Genomic DNA, 16,637 nt, shown 5'->3' with positions numbered 1-16,637 from the left:
AAGTCGGAAGTCCAAGCGGGGCCGGGCCGCCCAGGCTGGCGCGAGTGTTGGGAGGCGCGGTACCGGGGTGCAGGCGTCCCCGGCCGCCCGGATGCCGAGCCCGGGGCTTCTGGTGCTCTTCGGCAGCCAGACCGGCACGGCTCAGGATGTGTCGGAGAGGCTGGGCCGCGAGGCCCGGCGCCGGCGGCTCGAGTGCCGGGTGCAGGCCCTGGACTCTTACTCAGTGGTGAGGGCGCCCTAGGGCCTCGGCGGGGAGACCGGGCTGCCCGGGGCGCCAGCGCCGCGTCCGAGCCCTCGACCGCAGGGCGCCGCGTCCTGTCCGGCAGCGGGCCCTTCGTTTGTGGCGGGAAGACTTGGGGACAGTGGCTTGGCTTAGCACCTGGAGGGAGGAGCGGGCGAGGTGGGAGGGGACCCTGGAAGGTGGAGGCCGGCCGGCGGCTCGCGGGTGCTGGCCGAGACCTGCGGCCCCGAGCGAAGCGGGGGGTGCCTAGTCCCCGCAGCGCGAGGTCTCACACGCGTGTCTTTCGTTGAGGTGAACCTGATTAGGGAGCCGCTGGTGATATTTGTTTGCGCGACTGCAGGCCAAGGGGACCCTCCCGACAACATGAAGGTAAGGCTGACGCGGAGGCTCTGCCCAGGCGCTCAGGTCACTGCGCGGACCCTCGCTCCGTTGTCTCTGGCCGAGAGTCCTGGCAGCTTCCCCTCCTGTACCTGCTGCCCATGGGCTCTGGATTTGGAAGGGTCTCTTCGGACGGAGCCGGGGGCTCTGGCTGTCCTCGCTGATCAACTCGTCACAGGCCTCCAGATAGCCTTGATCTGCATTTTAACCCTTAGTAGTTTCCCCAGGGCTGTCTGTGGATCGGGTCTGGGTCTCTGTTAGGCCTTCCCAGAACATTCTTCTATTCTTTGAACATTTTTTGAGCACACCTTCTCCTCCAAGCGTGATCCGGTTCTGGGAACCCGGCCACGGACCTATTTCTGTCCCCACGGAGCTCACGATGTCGCAAAAGCAACCACCTTCACAGGCATTTACGACGCTGAGAGATACCTGCTGCCAGGGAAAGTACCAGGTGTCATGGGGGCAGTAGTAAAAGCTGGGTAGCCCAACCTAGGGACGCAGGGAGAGCTTTCTGGAAGAAAGGCGTGTAGGCTAAGTCCTGAGGGTAAGTGGGGGCTGGCCAGGGAAGAAGGAGCAGCCGTGCAGCAGAGAAAAGACCAGCGCTGGGAAGAGTAGAAAGCAGTTCTGTGGGACAGAGGCAAGGAGAGCATCGGGGTGGGAGGGGAGAAGAGAGGCAGGAGTCAGGTCCTGATCCCAGGGAGCCCGGCAGCCACAGTAAGGTGGACGGACTCGCTGTGAGACGCCGTGCAATCCACTGGAGACACGACCGCGTTTGTACTCCAGCAGAACTGCCGTTTGTCAATAGGGAGGACGCACGGTACAGGCAGGACTGGCGGCCTGGACTAGGAGGGCGGCAGACAGTAGAGAAGAGGGGCGCTCTAGAGGTGTCAGGTGGAATCGAGAAGACATGGACTCAGACGGGGATTGGGGCTCGGGGGCTGGGATGGATGGTAGTTCCGGGCACAGAGATAGAGACCAGGGAGGTCAAGTGCTAGGTGTCGTCCAGCTGGGGATACAAGGTCGGGGCGGGGGGGGGGGGGCAGCTCTAGCAAGGATCCTGGGTGAGGCTTGAGAAAGGAAGCTCCTCCCTCTCTCTGGAGACAGGTAGCCCTGAACACCAAGGGCATGAGAGGTGGAGGAAAGCCTGAGAGGGTGGGAAAGTGGCCCCAGCAGCAAACAGAGGGAGTGTACCAAATCCAAGGTCAAGGGCACAGAGGTGACTCCTGAGAGGAAGGTTTCCAGCTCTCAGAGCTGCCCAGAAGTAAAGTAAGATAAGAGCAGCACTGGCGGGGTTTGTCAGCAAAGGGACTGCTGGTGACTTTGGGGAGACCAGTCTCAGGGACCCACAGGGAGAGAAGTGGGTTACGGGGCCAACAGCTAAGTGAGTGGAGAGGATCTTAGGAATGTCTGTACATTAAACAAAAAGGGCACCTGCGTGGCTCAGTCAGTTTAGCGTCTGCCTTTGGCTCAGGTCATGGTCCTGGGGTGAAGCCCACGTTGGGCTCTCTGCTCAGCGGGGAGCCTGCTTCTCCCTCATGCCTCTCCACCCCCAGCTTGTGCTCACTTGCTTGCTTCCTCACTCTTTCTCAAATAAATAAAAAAAAATTTTTTTTTTTAAGATTTTATTTATTTATCTGACAGAGAGAGGCACAACAAGCAGGGGGAGTGGGGGAGGGAGAAACAGGCTCCCCGCTGAGCAGGGAGCCCGATGTGGGGCTTCACCCCAGGACCCTGGGATCATGACCTGAGCCGAAGGCAGATGCTTAACAATTGAGCCACCCGGGCGTCCCTGAATAAATAAAAACTTAAAAAAAAAAAAAAAACTTAGAAAAAAAAAAAAAGCATGAGAGAGACCTGTTAAATGCTGGGGGGTGAAAAAACAAAACAAGCAAAAAAAATGCTGGGGGTGGGGCGACGGGAGAAAGAGGCTTAATTAAGACTGAAGAGTGGGTCCCGGCAGGGGTGGTCCAGGAGAGTACCATGTGGGGCCGTGACTCCGACACTGTCAGGGGCGGCCTCTCGGACAGGAAGAGGAACAGGAGAGAAGCCAGATCTGAGGGGACCGGAAGCAGGAGATGAAGGGTGGACGCCGAAGGCACGAGCACGGGAGGGGAGACGAAGACATCTCGGAGGTCAGCTGGGCTGGGGTACAGACCGGGTATTAGACGCCAACAGCACGAAGGAGGCGATGGCCGTCCCTGGATGTGGTAGACACGTTCGGCGGCAGACACAGACCCCACCATGGAGGTGGTCAGGACAGAGCCCTTCCCAACTGAAGCAGGGCACGGAGGCTCCTTGGAGAGGCTGCAGACTGAGGTCCCGGCGACACGGAGGAGGGGGCTGGCCCCTGCTGGAGACCTGGCTCGGTGACCAGCTGTGTACGGAATGGGGAGGCTCCAGCTGCCTTGCCTTGGTCCTCAGAACCCCGAGGTCAGGCATGCGCTTCCAGGCAGTGGACAGGCAGAGCCCTCTGTCGGGAAAAGGAGTCACCACAGGGGAAGCCCCACAGGGTCCTGGCTGGGAACCCACAGTGGGTGACAGGCCTGAACTCAGGTTTCCTGTCAGTTTCTTAAGTACAAGGAGCCCAGGAAGAACCGCCATGCCCTTGAGGAACAACGCTGCGGAAAGAGACCGAGAAACTCCAAGGGACGTAAGCAGGGGGAGCAGAGGCAGGGGGGACCCTCCAGAGCCCACACCCACGGAACAAGAGCGTGCGAAGCAGGACAAGCCTGGAAACGGAGGAAACACTTCGGAAAACCACGTCAGAAAAACTTGAAAACATTAGAGAGTAGAGTTGAGATCTGGAAAGTATAACAAGCAACGAGCTAGGACACGAATCAAATCAAAACCCTAAGATCATCCGGGTGACCTCAGAAGGTGAACCAAAGGGTGGGAAGAAACTGAAGAGAGTCACGAAGTCCCAGAACGAGTGCCTGGGAGAGAAGGGCGCCCGGGAAAGGCCTGCCTGGAAGGAAAGGCTCCTGCCAAGGCACGTCGTGGTGGGTTGCAGCCCTTGGGCAAAGACGGCAGGACCCGGGAGAACACTGGCTTCTTGGCCCCCGTGGCCCGGCTGGACCCGCTTGGAGCAGGGGCTCAGGCTCTTTGGAAAGAGGGTTTCCCGTGGAAGCGTGCCCCACAAACCTGCGGGTCCCTGTGGAGGGAGGGCGCCGACGTGCTCAGATGCAGAGCTGCGAGAAGTGTACCTTCACTGGGCTTCTCCTCAGTGAGCACCTAAAGGGCTTCTAAGGAGATGCGCGCTGGAGAGGTCCCGGGAGGCAGGGTAGGCACAGTCCCCAGTGCAGCGGGCAGATCCAGGACACGGCCGGGGTCCCTCTACCCCAGAGGGCCTCTGTTTCTGGAGATAAGCAGCAGAAGGGAGGTGGAGTGCTCCGACATCTTGGAGCGCACCCACAAGCAAGGTGTCGCCAGGGCTCTGGTCTCCGAGGCTGAAGGTGACGGGACTCCGCCACCATGTTGGGCAAGTACGCCTGGACGCTGGGACAGAGTGTGGCCCAGGACCTGCTCCCATGAGGACCCCGGGCAAGAAGGAGAGGCACTGGGCTGTGACTTTGGGGGTCTGGGTGTAAGGCTGCTGGGATGGGCAGATGCGTGGGGATGAGGGTGCCCGGGGATGGGCACAGCTCTGGGTCCTTGGCCCGTGCAGTGAGTTAGGTGGGGAGCTGTCGGGGCGGCAGTGAGTGTGAAGCACGCTGATGGGGGGCTCGGGGCCAGGAGCGGGCTCCAAAGGAGAGAAACTTCCCTTCCACCGGCCACTGATGGGCTGCAGGGCCCTACATCTTGGCCCAGGGGGCGCCTGTGGCGACCTGGGCTTCAGAGCTGGGGGTGGAGGGGCGTTCAGGACACAGGGCTATAGTGTGAAGGAGTAAGCCACCTGCGGGGGGGACCCAAGCAGGGGTGGGTGCTTCCCCCACCTGGGGAGAGCAATGGGAAAAAGCTGTGGCCTTCCCGGGGTGGACCCCAGGAGCCTTCTCCCTGGGGGCCCTTTGCCCTGATGGGGCGGAGCTCCATGTTCTGCTGGTGGCTCTGGGGCAGCTCACTTGCTGTTTTTTTGTTTGTTATCTTTCTTTTTTTAAGGTTTTATTTATTTATTTGACAGATTACAGGTAGGCAGAGAGGCAGGCAGAGAGAGAGGAGGAAGCAGGCTCCCCACTGAGCAGAGAGCCCGATGCGGGGCTCGATCCCAGGACCCCGAGATCATGACCTGAGCCGAAGGCAGAGGCTTTATTTAACCCACCCAGGTGCCCCTTGTCGTTGTTTTTTAAAGATTGATTTATTTGAGAGGGAAGGGAGAGGCGGAGGGAGAGAATCTCCTGCAGCCGTCGAGTGGCGCCCAGCCTGGAGCTCTATCTCAGGACCAAGACAGGAGATGAAACGAAGCCCCCGGGACAACTTTCTTTTGTGCGATTTTTCTGCTTTTCCCCAATTCCCCCCCACCCCCATCGCGGTATTGTTTAATAACAAAGGTCTAGAGGAACAGGGTGGCTCCAAGAGGCGGCTCCTCCCTACCTGGCCCTGGGACCCCGTTGCCCAGAGCAGGGCCTCTACCCTCTAACTTGTTGGCTTCTGGCTGCAGAATTTCTGGAGGTTCATATTCCGGAAGAATCTGCCACCGACCTCCCTCTGTCAGACAGACTTTGCTGTCCTAGGCCTCGGGGACTCCTCGTATGCGAAGTGAGTAGGGGCAGGAGGGCCGCTGGCCTGCGGGGACTGTCCTCCAGGTCGGGCACAAAGTGTCCTAGTACCGGGACGGGTGACTCGGCACCAGGGCTCCCGCTGGACCTCGGGCGGGGACCAGGCTGCCTGTCCTGCTTCCGCAGTGACCACCGGGAAGCATCTGGGTTTTGAAGGGTGTTCGGGGCACAGACTGGAAGCTGGCAGGCAGCAAAGGGGTGTCTTCTAGGGCAGGGGGTGATGTCTGGACCTGGCCAGCATCCTAGGTTGAGATGGGACCCAGGGCAGCAAAGGCCCACTGACTCCCCACTCTTGGAAAAACACGGAGTCAGGAGATATGTGGGAACAAGCGAGGGGCACAGAAGACCACCCCCAGCCCCCCTGGGAGCCACTCAGCACCACTTCCCTGAGTATGGTGACCTCCTTGGCCTTTTTCCCTCTCGGGTTTTCAGGACAGCCATGTCCTAAGCAAAGAGTACTACTGCTTTACTTCTTAGGGCAGCGCCGAGGGCTTTGCATTGAAGGGAATGCGAGTTGTCAGGGCGCTGAGATGTGGAAACCCCTAGCTGTGTGGCGCAGGGGCTGAGGGAGGGCCCGCCGGGTGCCGCAGCTTGCGAAGCCAGGCGCAGCCGGTGCAGGGCTGGGAGGGCTCAGGCGAGGAGGACAGGAAGCAGTGGGCAGCATGACAGTCCTCTGCTGGGCGGGGGTCTTGTTCCGCGCCACACGTAGACCCTTGTGCACAGTGGCAAACAGGCTGGAAGGTGGGCGGGGGCTGGGGCGCCGGTCCTGCCAATCACCTTCCCCAGCCACGAGGCCCCGGGGGCTCATTTGGGGCTGCTTCCCCTTCACCACCCTGCGGCCCAGGCTGGGTGTGCCCAAGCCTCGCTCCCTCTCCGAAGGTTCAACTTTGTGGCCAAGAAGTTACACCGTCGGCTGCTGCAGCTCGGGGGCCGCGCCCTCCTGCCGGTGTGCCTGGGCAATGACCAGCACGAGCTCGGGTGAGTGGGGTGAGGCGCGTTCCCGCAGGCCCAGCCGCAAGCGGGGACCCCCAGGCCAGCACGCACGTGCTCTCTCTCTCCAGGCCTGACGCTGCCATCGACCCCTGGCTGCACGATCTGTGGGAGAAGGTGCTGGCGCTGTACCCCGTGCCCCCTGAGCTCGGTGTGATCCCCGCCGGAGTCCCGTGAGTGTAGGCCGACAGGTGCAGTGGGGCGGCCTGGCCCTGCCAACAGCCTGACCACTGTGCGCCCTCTCCGCAGCTTGCCCCCCAAGTTCACCCTGCACTTCCTCCCGGAGGCCCCCACGATATGCTCTGGGGAGCAGCACAGGGCCGGCACAGACCCTCCAGGTCCACCTTCAGAGCAGCGGCCCTTCCTGGCACCCATGGTCACCAACCAGAGAGTCACCGGCCCCTCACACTTCCAGGATGTGCGGCTGATCGAGTTTGACATCACAGGCTCCGGGCTCAGGTGAGGGGCCGGAGACACCAGACGGGCAGTGGCCAAGGGTCGGGGGTACGGGTCAGGCAGCAGGGGGACACTCCCGCCGGGACCCCCCCCTGCACCCCCGGTGCCCTGCGCAGCCCTGCCCACTCTCCCGGCGGCTTTCCCACAGCTTTGCAGCCGGCGACGTGGTACTGATCCTGCCCCAGAACCTGGCCGGCCCCACCCAGCACTTCTGCCAGGTGCTGGGCCTGGACCCAGACCAGACCTTCACTCTGCTGCCTCAGGAGCCAGGTGAGCGCGGGGGCCGGTGGGGGCCCAGCTGTGGGCACGAGCTCTCCCTACCCTGCTGGGGTCCGCTGGCCCGCTCAGCCCTCCCCCATGCCCTGCCCCCCCGCTGCAGGTGTGCCCTGCCCCGCACGGCTGCCCCAGCCCTGCTCCGTGTGGCACCTTGTGTCACACTACCTGGACATTGCCAGCGTGCCCCGCCGTTCCTTCTTCGAGCTCCTGGCCTGTCTCTCTCCCCACGAGCTGGAGCGGGAGAAGCTGCTGTACTTCAGCTCCCCCCAGGGTCAGGAGGAGCTGTACGCCTACTGCAACCGGCCTCGCAGGACCATCCTGGAGGTGCGAGCAGCCGTGGGCAGGCGGGCAGGCCCGGGGCTCCGAGCCACAGCCTCGCGGGGGCCGTGCCGGCTGAAGCCCACCCGAGGCTGTGTCTGCCCAGGTGCTGTGCGACTTCCCGCACACAGCCGGAGCCCTCCCCGCAGACTACCTGCTGGACCTCATCCCCCCGATCCGCCCTCGGGCCTTCTCCATCGCCTCCTCTCTGCTGGTGAGGGCGGAGCCCAGAGCTGGTCTCAGGGACGCTGGGTAGGCCGCAGGCAGGCATATAGGTGGGGTGGGGGGCCCCGTTCCTCCACGTCTACCCACATCTGGTCCCAGCCCTCGGGGGAGTGGGTACGGCTTGAAGCCAGGGCGGACAGAGGCCAGGAGAGCCCGGTGGAGCCAGACAGCCACCGTCCCATCCCCCAGGCTCACCCGTCCAGGCTGCAGATCCTCGTGGCTGTGGTGCAGTACCAGACACGCCTCAAGGAGCCCCGCCGCGGCCTCTGCTCCTCCTGGTTGGCCTCGCTGGATCCCGGGCAAGGTGACCCCTGTTTTCTGGAGGGGCGCGTAGAGGACTGGGCCCGGGGCCTCTGTTCTCCCCTGTCCACCACGGCCAGTCCCAGGCTAGGGCGTTGGTCCTCGGCACCCCTTCATGCCTCCTTTTTCCTGCGGTAGGACCCGTCCAGGTGCCGCTGTGGGTGCGGCCAGGGGGCCTGACCTTCCCAGAGGCGCCGGACACACCTGTAATCATGGTGGGCCCTGGCACTGGCGTGGCCCCTTTCCGAGCAGCCGTCCAGGAGCGCGTGGCCCAGGGCCGGAATGGTGAGCACCCAGGATCTCGGGCAGGGCGGCGGCTGGGGCCCACAGAGCCAAGCCTCGAGGCCACCCTATGTTTGCCCAGGAAACTTTCTGTTCTTTGGCTGCCGCTCGCGCCACCAGGACTTCTACTGGGAGGCTGAGTGGCTGGACCTGGAGAAGAGGGGCTGCCTGACACTCTTCACAGCCTTCTCCCGGGAGCAGGTGGGTGTGCTTGGAGGGGCGGGGAGGGGCGGGGAGGGGCCGCGATGGGCCGCGATGCCGTCTCACCCCCACCCCCTGCCACGTCCCTGTAGGAGCAGAAGGTGTACGTGCAACACCGGCTCCGGGAGCTCGGGCCGCTGGTATGGGAGCTGCTGGACCGCCGGGGCGCCTGCTTCTACCTGGCAGGGTGAGCCTGGGCCGCTGTGTGGGGGTGGGGACAGCCCTTCTGGGGGCTCCCAGCCGCACTGAGCCCGCCTGGCCTGTCCCTTCAGCAATGCCAAGTGCATGCCCGCAGACGTGTCGGAAGCCCTGACGTCTATCTTCCGGGAGGAGGGCGGGCTCTCCGGCCCTGGTGCAGCCGCCTACCTGGCCAGGCTCCAGCGGACACTGCGTTTCCAAAGTGAGACTTGGGCCTGAGGAGCCATCTTGCCATCCTGGGCCGCTCTAGCCACCGCCCTCTGGGAGGCCACCATCCTCTCCGTCTCCCCCCACTGCCCCGTCCACTGCACAACCTCCCTCTGGTCCACCCGGGGCTCTGTCCTCAGCCCCGACGCCGCTGCCATGCGGCACCTCACCGTGCCCCCATCCAGGGTTCCGGGCTCCTGCTGGCCTTTTCCCACTAGCCCCAACGTGGGTCCTGGTCAGACTGGTCCCTGGGCTGTGCCACCCTGCACGGGGACGGTGCCTCAGGAAGGAGCGGGCAGCCTGATGGGCATTGGGGCTCCCCAGACGACACAGGAACCTGAGGGCTGGGGAACCCCAGGGAGCCTTCTGAGGTGGTGCAGGGTCTCTGGGAGTGCCACGTGCCACCCCCCATTTGCCCTAGGGGACAACAGGTTCCCAGTCACCCTCTGCCACCGAGCACCTGGTGCCACTTCAGGGCCTCACGGGGCTCTGGCCAGGCTGGAAGTCAGTGAGGGTCAGAGCAGAGGGAGGAGGCCCCCAGCCAGTCAGACTTTCCCCACCCCAGTCTTGGAAAGCCTCAGTAAAAGATCGTGGGCTCTGGCTGGCTGTTTCTGACATGCTCTTCCTTCTGACTGTCTTGGTACCTTGGGGTGCGGGTGGCGCTGGGGGCCCGCAGGGGTCTGGGTGGGACGGCTCCTGTGACCCGGGCCGCAGGGGTCTGGGTGGGACGGCTGTCCGTGGCGGCCCGTGGCGGTCCGTGGCGGGCACATGCACCATCTTTGCTATAATACTTAGGGGTCTGATTCTGCTGTGACGTGTGCTGGCAGTTTGCCCACTTTGTACAGCTCTGCCCTGTTTCCGTCAAGCCGGGGGCAGCCTGAGGCAGCCCTGAAAGGAAGGGAGGGTACTGACCATTCCCTCGAGCCCAGGTAGTAGCAGTCCTGGCCAGGGCAGGGAAGATGGAGGCGGGGCAGCCATTGTCCCCACCCCTGGGAGGGGCCTTCAGGATCCCCAGGGGAATTCCTGTAGGCGGAGTCAGGCTGGCTGGTCTACCTAAGCAGCTGCTCCCTGGAGTCTGTGCGTCTGTCTGTCCGTCCGCCGTGAACACAGGGGTGGGCGGTGGCCACTTCTGGGCCGGGGCAGATCCGGAGAAGACAGCACCGTGGGCCGAGAGCTGTCCGGAGCCTGGGACGAGTGCTGGGGCCCAAGCGACGGTGACTTACCAGGGTGGGGCAAGGAGCCCAGCGCCGGGACTAGGCTACGGCTGCTTTGAGGTCAGTGCCAGACCCTGCCCGTGTCCAGAGGGCCACACTGACCTTCACAGCCCCAACCACCCTGGCTGCCACCCTGGGGACCCCACCCACCGCTCCGGACTCCTGCCCCAGGGCCCACACTCATGGCCCCTGTGACCTCGGCTCTGGACTCAGCAGTCAGCCTTCAGCCTCTCTGGGCCCTGAAAGCCTAGCCCCCCCATGCCGAGTGTTGGCAGACGAACAGTTGGACGGCAGGTTCTTAGGAGCCCCCCAGGGTGCTGGGGCTCTAGACAACGAGCCCCTGCTGGGGGCCAGAGCCACAGCCTGCCCCTGGGCCGGCCAGGCCAAGGAGGGGGACGCGGAGGAGCAGGCTGGAGAGTGGGGGGAGGAGGAGTGCCCCATCTGCACAGAGCCCTATGGGCCCGGAGAGCACCGCCTGGCCCTGCTGAACTGTGGCCACGGCCTGTGCGTGGGCTGCCTGCACCACTTGCTGGGCACAGCCCCCAGCGCCAGCCTGGGCCAGGCATGCTGCCCGCTGTGTCGCCAGAAGACGCCCATGCTGGAGTGGGAGATCTGGCGGCTGCAGGAGGAGCTGTTGCAGGCAGACGGGCCCCAGGGCCCCCCGCCCCCTACGCCCCCCGCTCCTCCCCCGCCCCGGGGCCCTGGGCCCTGGGCCTGCCTAGAGCACCACTACCAGCCACGCTTCCTGGCAGGGCCTGTGGGTGGCCAGGGCTGCCTGCCCTTCCTACCCTGCCCACCCTGCCTGGGTGCACGGCTTTGGGCCTTGCGGGAACGAGGGCCTTGCCCCCGCCGCCTTGCTCTGTTGGGCCTGCTGGCCCTGGAGCTGCTGGGCCTGTTGCTTGTCTTCACGCCGCTCATGCTGCTGGGGCTGCTCTTCATGCTCCTGGACCGCTCCGGCCGCTGAGCGGGGCCTCCCATGCCTGCAACCGGCTCCACTGCAGCCCCAGACGGTCCTGGCCGCTGCCGGACCAGGAGACCCAGGCTGGCCCTGAGGCCTGACCACCGAACTGAACAGCCGGAGACTGGCCTCCATCCAGACCCAGGTCTGGGGCCAGGCCGCCCAGGAGCCAGAGACTTCCGACGACCTGCCGCCGGACGCGGACTACCGGTGCCCACGGGCAGCGCTGGAGGCGGCCTGCGGCCAGGCCGGTACCAACCGCACACTGTCTTCACCTCTTCCCCCTGCCCCACCCGGCCCGTCTGCAAGAGGGACACGGAAGTGAACCCAGAAGGCTGGTAGTGAGCAGACTCCTTGGCAAGGGTGAGGCCCTGGGGAGGGGGGCGCTGCGGGGCCCCCACCGTGCGCTCCAGATCAGGGCCGGTGTGTGTTCCCTGGAGGGCAGCAACGGGGAGCGTGCTTGCCAGCTCAGGCCACAAACCGCTTCCTCGCTCACTGGGTCAGGACCCAAGGGGCACGCGTCCCTGAACGACTAGGCCTTGGGGCTGGGCGGCACTGACCCGAGGTCCCTGAGTGCCCCGTAACCTCCTGTCATTGAGCTTGGGGCCTTTATCTAAAGGACAGACACAATCAGCACGACCGCCCAGGGTCAAGGGTGACACGCTGAGTGCTCCACCCAGCACGAGAAACGGCTCTCAATACACAGCACCTGCTACTGAGACCTGGCCACCGTGTTCTTGTCGCCGCTATCCCTTCTTCAGCCCCCGCGGGTCTGTCTCCCAGCCCTTCCCTCCTTCCCTCCCAGCACGAAGCTTCCTTCCCAGATTCAGGTAGTGCCGTACAGGATCGAAGGCCCCTGGGTCCTTCCGCCCCACCACCGTCTTGGCCAGCTTTTGTCTCGGCCCCAGCTCAGACAGCCTCCAAGGCCATTCCCACACAACTGCAGAGGGTCTGGTGCATACCAGGAGCCTGACGGACTGAGGAGTCCGCCATCCAGCTGCCCCCACCTCTGGGGCCAGAGCAGAGGACACAGCCACCCTGTGCCCACACACAGGAGGCAGGCTGGCCCTGCACAGACACGTGGGACATTCGCAGAGGCGCATGCACACACACACACACGCAACCCGGCCCGGCCCGCACACACCTGGCCCAGCCCGGCCCCAGCAAGCCGAGCAGGCTGACCCCAAGCGCCACTGGGCCTCCTTCTGGCGGCTCCAGGTGGGACCCTGTATGGGCCGCAACACTGGGCCCTGGCTGCAAGAGCAGGCTTCAGGGAACGAGGTACAAACTTTGGCAAAGAGTTTTAATGCAGAGCTGGCTGCAGCGACAATATGCCACACAGGGAGGGGCCAGAAGCTGTGGTGGGCGAGGGGTCAACAGGCGACGGGGCGGGGCCGGATCCCTGGAGACGCAGCGAGCACGGGCTGGCCGGCCAGGGCGCGGGGCGGGGGGCTCCAGCTACATGATGGAGCAGGCGGACAGTGGGTTCCGCACGTGGCAGGTGCACGCGGCCCCACAGTACTGCCGGAAGGTCTGGTAGCAGCTGCCCTCTGGCTCACCCCCCCACTGGCCCCCAGACGGGGCGGTCAGGGCCTCGGGTGGCAGGCGGCTCAGGATGGACGTGTTGACGGCGAGCGCGGCCAGGCCGTAGTCCGTGAAGAGCACAGTCTCGCGGCGGCAGGTGGGGCAGGAGATGAACTTGTACTTGGGGCAGGACTCGTAGAGGATCTGCAGGCACAGCTCGCACACGGAGTGCAGGCAGGACAGCACGCGGGGCCGCCGCTGGGTGACGTTGTACGTGTGCCCGCACGTGGGGCACTCCAGGGGCTCCCCCGGAGCTGGCGCCGCCGAGGCGGGGGGCCCCGAGGAGGCAGGCCCAGGCCGTATCACGTATTGATTCACGATGACCTCGTCCGCAGGCGCCACGCGGGGGAAGCCCAACTCCACACTGCCCTTGCGGGGCCGTCGTGGCAAGGGAGGGGTGCGGGGTGCCCCATCCAAGGCAGGCATGTCCCCCCCACAGGCCTGGTTGACGATGATCTCTGTGTCTGAGGGCCAGGCCCGTTTGGGAGCCAGAGCGGGGGTGGGCCGCGGTGCAGGTGTGAAGCAAGGGGCGGCCGCCTGCAGCTCGGGGAACTTCTCGGGGTGAACAATCTTCATGGCCTCCATCTTGAGGATGACATGGGGACCCTTCAGGCAGGACATGAGGAGGCCTGGCCAGCCACTGCCCACCTCGGGCCCAGGGTCAACCGGCATCCGGCTGTCTCCAGTCAGACTGGGCGTTCGGGTGGGTGGAGGCGTTGGGTGAGGCCCGGGGGGAGAAGAGGGAGCAGCATCCTGGTCCCGCCAGGCCTGGTAGGGACCCCGGCCGCCCCGAGGACTCCTGGGGGCGGCCGGCGAGAGCTGGGGGGGCAGGGCCCCCCCCAGTGGCCACAGTGGCTTCTCGGGTCCAGTCCTAGGAGGAGGAGGAAGGGGTGGGGGAGGAGGAGGGAGGCGGGGGCAGGGGGGTAGGGGAGGCTGCCCTGGTCTGCGGATCTGGCCCAGGGGCTCACCCAGGGTCTCTGGCTGCTGAGGCTGGCGAGGGGGTGTGGGGGGAGCTCCCCCTGCAGCCGAGGTCAGCAGGCCCTGAGCAGGGACATCCGGGCAAGCAGGGGCTAGGTGGGCCCCACGCCTCCAGGACAGGGCGCCCAGGGAAGGCAGCTAGCCGGAGCCCTGGCTGCGGGAGGCCCCAGGCCGCGGGCTCGGCGGCGGCGGGAGCAGAGGAGAAGCCTGGCCCAGGCCCGAGCTGCAGGTGAAAGACAGCGTGAGGGCAGCGCCCGGGCCCACCCTCACCCTGCACAAAAGACAGGGCGCCCGACCTCTGACCCTGACCCTCGCTGGACTCGGGACCCAGCCGCCGCCCCCCCCTCCCGCCCCGCCGCCAAGGCCCAACCCCTTCCCCGGTGGGAAGGGAAGGCGAGTCGCGCGACCCCGCGGCCGTCCCGCCCCGCCCGAGCTCACCTGCCCCAGCCTGGCGTCCCCGGGCCGCGCGCGCCGCCGCCGCAGAGGTTGGCTCAAAGGCAGGCCCGGATGCGACGCCCGCTCCTCGGCCCGGCGGCTCCAGCGGCTCCGGCGGCGACCTCGGGCGATGGCGCGGCACGGCGGCTCCCAGGGGCGCGGGGCGCGGGGCTCCGGGCAGCGCGGCGCGGCGGCAGGTGCGTGCGGAGCGTGGCGCGCTCTGCGGCGGAGGCGCGGGGACCGCAGTGCGCGCGGCGCCCGCCCGCGCCCGCAGCGCCACCCCCCGTCTGGGGACCCGCGCGGGGTCCGCGGGGCGGGGCCAGTCGCTCAGCCGCCCCTCCATCGCGCGGGCCTGGCGCCCGCTCCGGGGTTGCCCGCTCCGGGGTTGCCCGCCCCAGCGAGCCGCGTGTGGATCAGGACCCCCGCGTCGCCCTTTCCAGTACCCCCTCAGCCCGAGTCCCGTCTGGCCGACCCTGGGTCCTAGTCAAGTATCCGCTCCTCCAGTTCTAGAAGGGAAACCCTGTTTTCCGAAGCCTGGGGCCTCGCAATGCCAGAGGGAGGAAGGCAAGGGGGGGGGTCTCAGGAAAGCTGGTTCCCAGGGCCCCACCCGGAGACAGCCATGTGTTCCCCTCCCGCCCCCCCCCCCCGTCAGGGTGTCTGCTTGTCATCCCACTCTGTCCCCAGTGCTCATGCCTCTGGCTCACAAGTGCACCCAGGTTGTGCTCAACGGGGACAGGGACGGCGTGACCCTGAACGAGGGGGAGCAAGGTATCCGAGGAGTGGGTGGAGAGGCTGGACGGTAGTTGGGGGCGGCTCCGAGGACCGGAATGCTGGACAGGCGGGTGGGGTGAAGGGTATGCAGAAGGTCAGACGGGCAACTGGACAGGCCAGTGGGGCAGCCCGCTGGGGACATGCACCCAAGGTGGGGTGGCCCTTTCCGGCATGCCATCAAGTCAGCATGGGCCCTGCTGCCACATACTTGTGCTCTCCGGACCCCACCCAGCCCAGAGGCCCCTCTCCTTCCCGCTTCCTCCTCAAGCCGGGCTCCCTGACTCACTGGGGTGTAGCCTCTGCGGGAGCCCTCAGGTGAGAGACGAAGCAGACAACATGGTGACAACTACCGGGCAGGGGACCACAGCTGGGGGAGGGGACCACAGCTGGGGGGGGACCACAGCTGGGGGGGGACCACAGCTGGGGGGGGACCACAGCTGGGGGGGGACCACAGTGCCCCTGACCTGCTCCAGCTGCCCCGCGGCGGGCCAGCGTTCCCGTGACCAGCACCGGGCCCTGTGCCTGACCCGGACAGTGTCAGCCCCCTCCTCTGTACTGGCCCCACGGCACCCGGCCGGAGGCCTTGCTCAGGGGTCCTTCAGGGCAGCCGAGCCCGGAGAGGCCGCTGCTCCCGGTGAGGAAGCCACGCGGGCAACGCAGCCTGGAGGAGCGAACCCGGGCCTTGGGGGCACTTTGCAGCTCTCTGCGACCTCAGCCTCGTGTCGGCGGATCCCAGTGTCCAAAGCCATTTAGGGAGAGGGGCTGTGGGGTGTGCGCAGGTGCCCGGCAGGGCGAACAGCGAGGGCCTTCCCGGCCCTGGCGTGAAGCTGGGGCAACTGAAAGAGCCCCGGCCAGGGCGGTGCGAGGAGGCGAGCCTCGACCCCGGTACGTCCCAGCGACCCTCTGGGCGCGCACCCAAGGAGGCACCGGCCACAAGGCCCCACCCCTTGCCCCGAGGCCCCGCCCCTGGACGTGAGGTCCCGCCCCGTGCAGGCCCACCTCCCCGGGCCCACCCAAGTCCGCGCCCCGGGAGCCGGAGACCCGCGGGTCAGAGCTGGGCAGCCCAGGTGGAGTTCTGGGCCGTCCATGGCCAGCGGACCCCGAACCGGGTCTTTAGAGAAACCTTTGAGCGCGGAGGCTTCTGGGGAATAAAGTTCTCACCAGCGGCCCCAGGCCTGTTGCGCGCATGCGCCAGCCTCCGCCTCGCGGCAAGGGGCGGAGCCTTGTAGGGGCAGTGGGCGGCACTTCTTGCGCCTGCGCGATGAGCGTCTGTCCTACACCTGCGAAGTCCCCGGCCGCGGGCCGACTTCCCTCCTCTCCCGGAGTCACGTCGGTAGAACTCGTGTCCGGACCGGTCTGACTGGACTTACGCAGGCCACCCCGGTCACCCTGGCCTCTGAGCCACGTCTGATTTGATCCCGCCCTTCCTTGGGGTTCCCTTGCGCACCAAGACTGGAAGTGCGGGTCCTGGCCCCACCCTGCGGTCCGCATCGCTCTGCGGGAGATCACCAGTACCAGGCCCAAACGCTCACATCCGCTGTCACCCCAACACACGGCGACCCTGTGTGGCAGGTGCACCCTGACACCTCGCAGAGGAAGGTGGGAGGAGGAAGGCGTTCCAAGGATGGAGACGCTAGTGGGGCGGGGAGCTCGCCATCCCCAAGCTCCCCGGGAGAGGGAAGCTGCAGTTTCAGAAATGAGCCAGAAGGGACACCTGGGCCGCTCGGTCGGTGCAGAGTCTGCCTTCGGCTCAGGTCCTGGGATGGAGCCCCGCATCAGACTCCCTGCTCAGCGGGGAGCCTGCTTCTCCCTCTTCCCCTCCCCCCTGCTCCTGCGTTCTCTGTCTTACATGCATGCGTGCGTCCGTAAAAAATGAGCCAGAAGTGTCACTTGCCAGGGAAGCCCCTGCTGTT

At 65.9% G+C, this 16,637-nt stretch overlaps 3 protein-coding genes across 4 annotated transcripts; 2 read left to right on the top strand and 1 right to left on the bottom strand.

The window, feature by feature from the left end:
* The first annotated feature begins 8 nt into the window (after positions 1-8).
* Positions 9-9,385, top strand: NDOR1 (NADPH dependent diflavin oxidoreductase 1). Of its 2 annotated transcripts, none has more exons than XM_046022794.1 (14): positions 9-226; positions 547-610; positions 5,214-5,311; positions 6,176-6,309; positions 6,393-6,494; positions 6,571-6,780; positions 6,926-7,047; positions 7,157-7,377; positions 7,478-7,585; positions 7,786-7,900; positions 8,035-8,181; positions 8,261-8,379; positions 8,472-8,566; positions 8,652-9,385. In XM_046022794.1, exons 1-14 carry the CDS (start codon positions 92-94, stop codon positions 8,794-8,796), a joined length of 1,815 nt encoding a protein of 604 aa, XP_045878750.1. In that variant the 5' UTR covers positions 9-91; the 3' UTR covers positions 8,797-9,385. The 2 variants fall into 2 exon arrangements, with proteins under 2 accessions (XP_045878750.1, XP_045878749.1); XM_046022793.1 differs by having other exon boundaries at positions 10-226; positions 533-610; positions 6,211-6,309.
* On the top strand, positions 8,941-11,715 carry LOC123953073 (ring finger protein-like). The gene is made up of 2 exons (XM_046022992.1): positions 8,941-9,009; positions 10,042-11,715. Exons 1-2 carry the CDS (start codon positions 8,941-8,943, stop codon positions 10,960-10,962), a joined length of 990 nt encoding a protein of 329 aa, XP_045878948.1. The 3' UTR covers positions 10,963-11,715.
* A 527-nt stretch (positions 11,716-12,242) lies between these two features.
* Positions 12,243-14,145, bottom strand: RNF208 (ring finger protein 208). The gene is made up of 2 exons (XM_046022801.1): positions 13,957-14,145; positions 12,243-13,741 (listed from the first exon to the last, which is right to left on the bottom strand). The coding sequence occupies exon 2, from the start codon at positions 13,210-13,212 to the stop codon at positions 12,415-12,417; it is 798 nt and encodes a 265-aa protein (XP_045878757.1). The 5' UTR covers positions 13,213-13,741; positions 13,957-14,145; the 3' UTR covers positions 12,243-12,414.
* Between the last annotated feature and the right edge of the window lie 2,492 nt (positions 14,146-16,637).

This window comes from Meles meles, chromosome 11 (assembly GCF_922984935.1).
Source record: "Meles meles chromosome 11, mMelMel3.1 paternal haplotype, whole genome shotgun sequence".
In the NCBI taxonomy this organism is placed as follows: domain Eukaryota; kingdom Metazoa; phylum Chordata; class Mammalia; order Carnivora; family Mustelidae; genus Meles; species Meles meles.
This window is presented reverse-complemented; position numbering and strand designations above follow the sequence as displayed.

Excerpts from the sequence above, each read along its gene's own strand:
- RNF208 (XM_046022801.1), bottom strand. The coding sequence starts at position 13,212 with ATGCCGGTTGACCCTGGGCCCGAGGTGGGCAGTGGCTGGCCAGGCCTC.
- NDOR1 (XM_046022794.1), top strand. The coding sequence starts at position 92 with ATGCCGAGCCCGGGGCTTCTGGTGCTCTTCGGCAGCCAGACCGGCACG. Across the intron at positions 6,495-6,570 it reads GTGATCCCCGCCGGAGTCCC|CTTGCCCCCCAAGTTCACCC; the intron begins GTGAGTGTAGGC and ends CCCTCTCCGCAG. Across the intron at positions 8,182-8,260 it reads CGTGGCCCAGGGCCGGAATG|GAAACTTTCTGTTCTTTGGC; the intron begins GTGAGCACCCAG and ends ATGTTTGCCCAG.
- LOC123953073 (XM_046022992.1), top strand. The coding sequence starts at position 8,941 with ATGCGGCACCTCACCGTGCCCCCATCCAGGGTTCCGGGCTCCTGCTGG. Across the intron at positions 9,010-10,041 it reads CTTTTCCCACTAGCCCCAAC|GCTACGGCTGCTTTGAGGTC; the intron begins GTGGGTCCTGGT and ends CGCCGGGACTAG.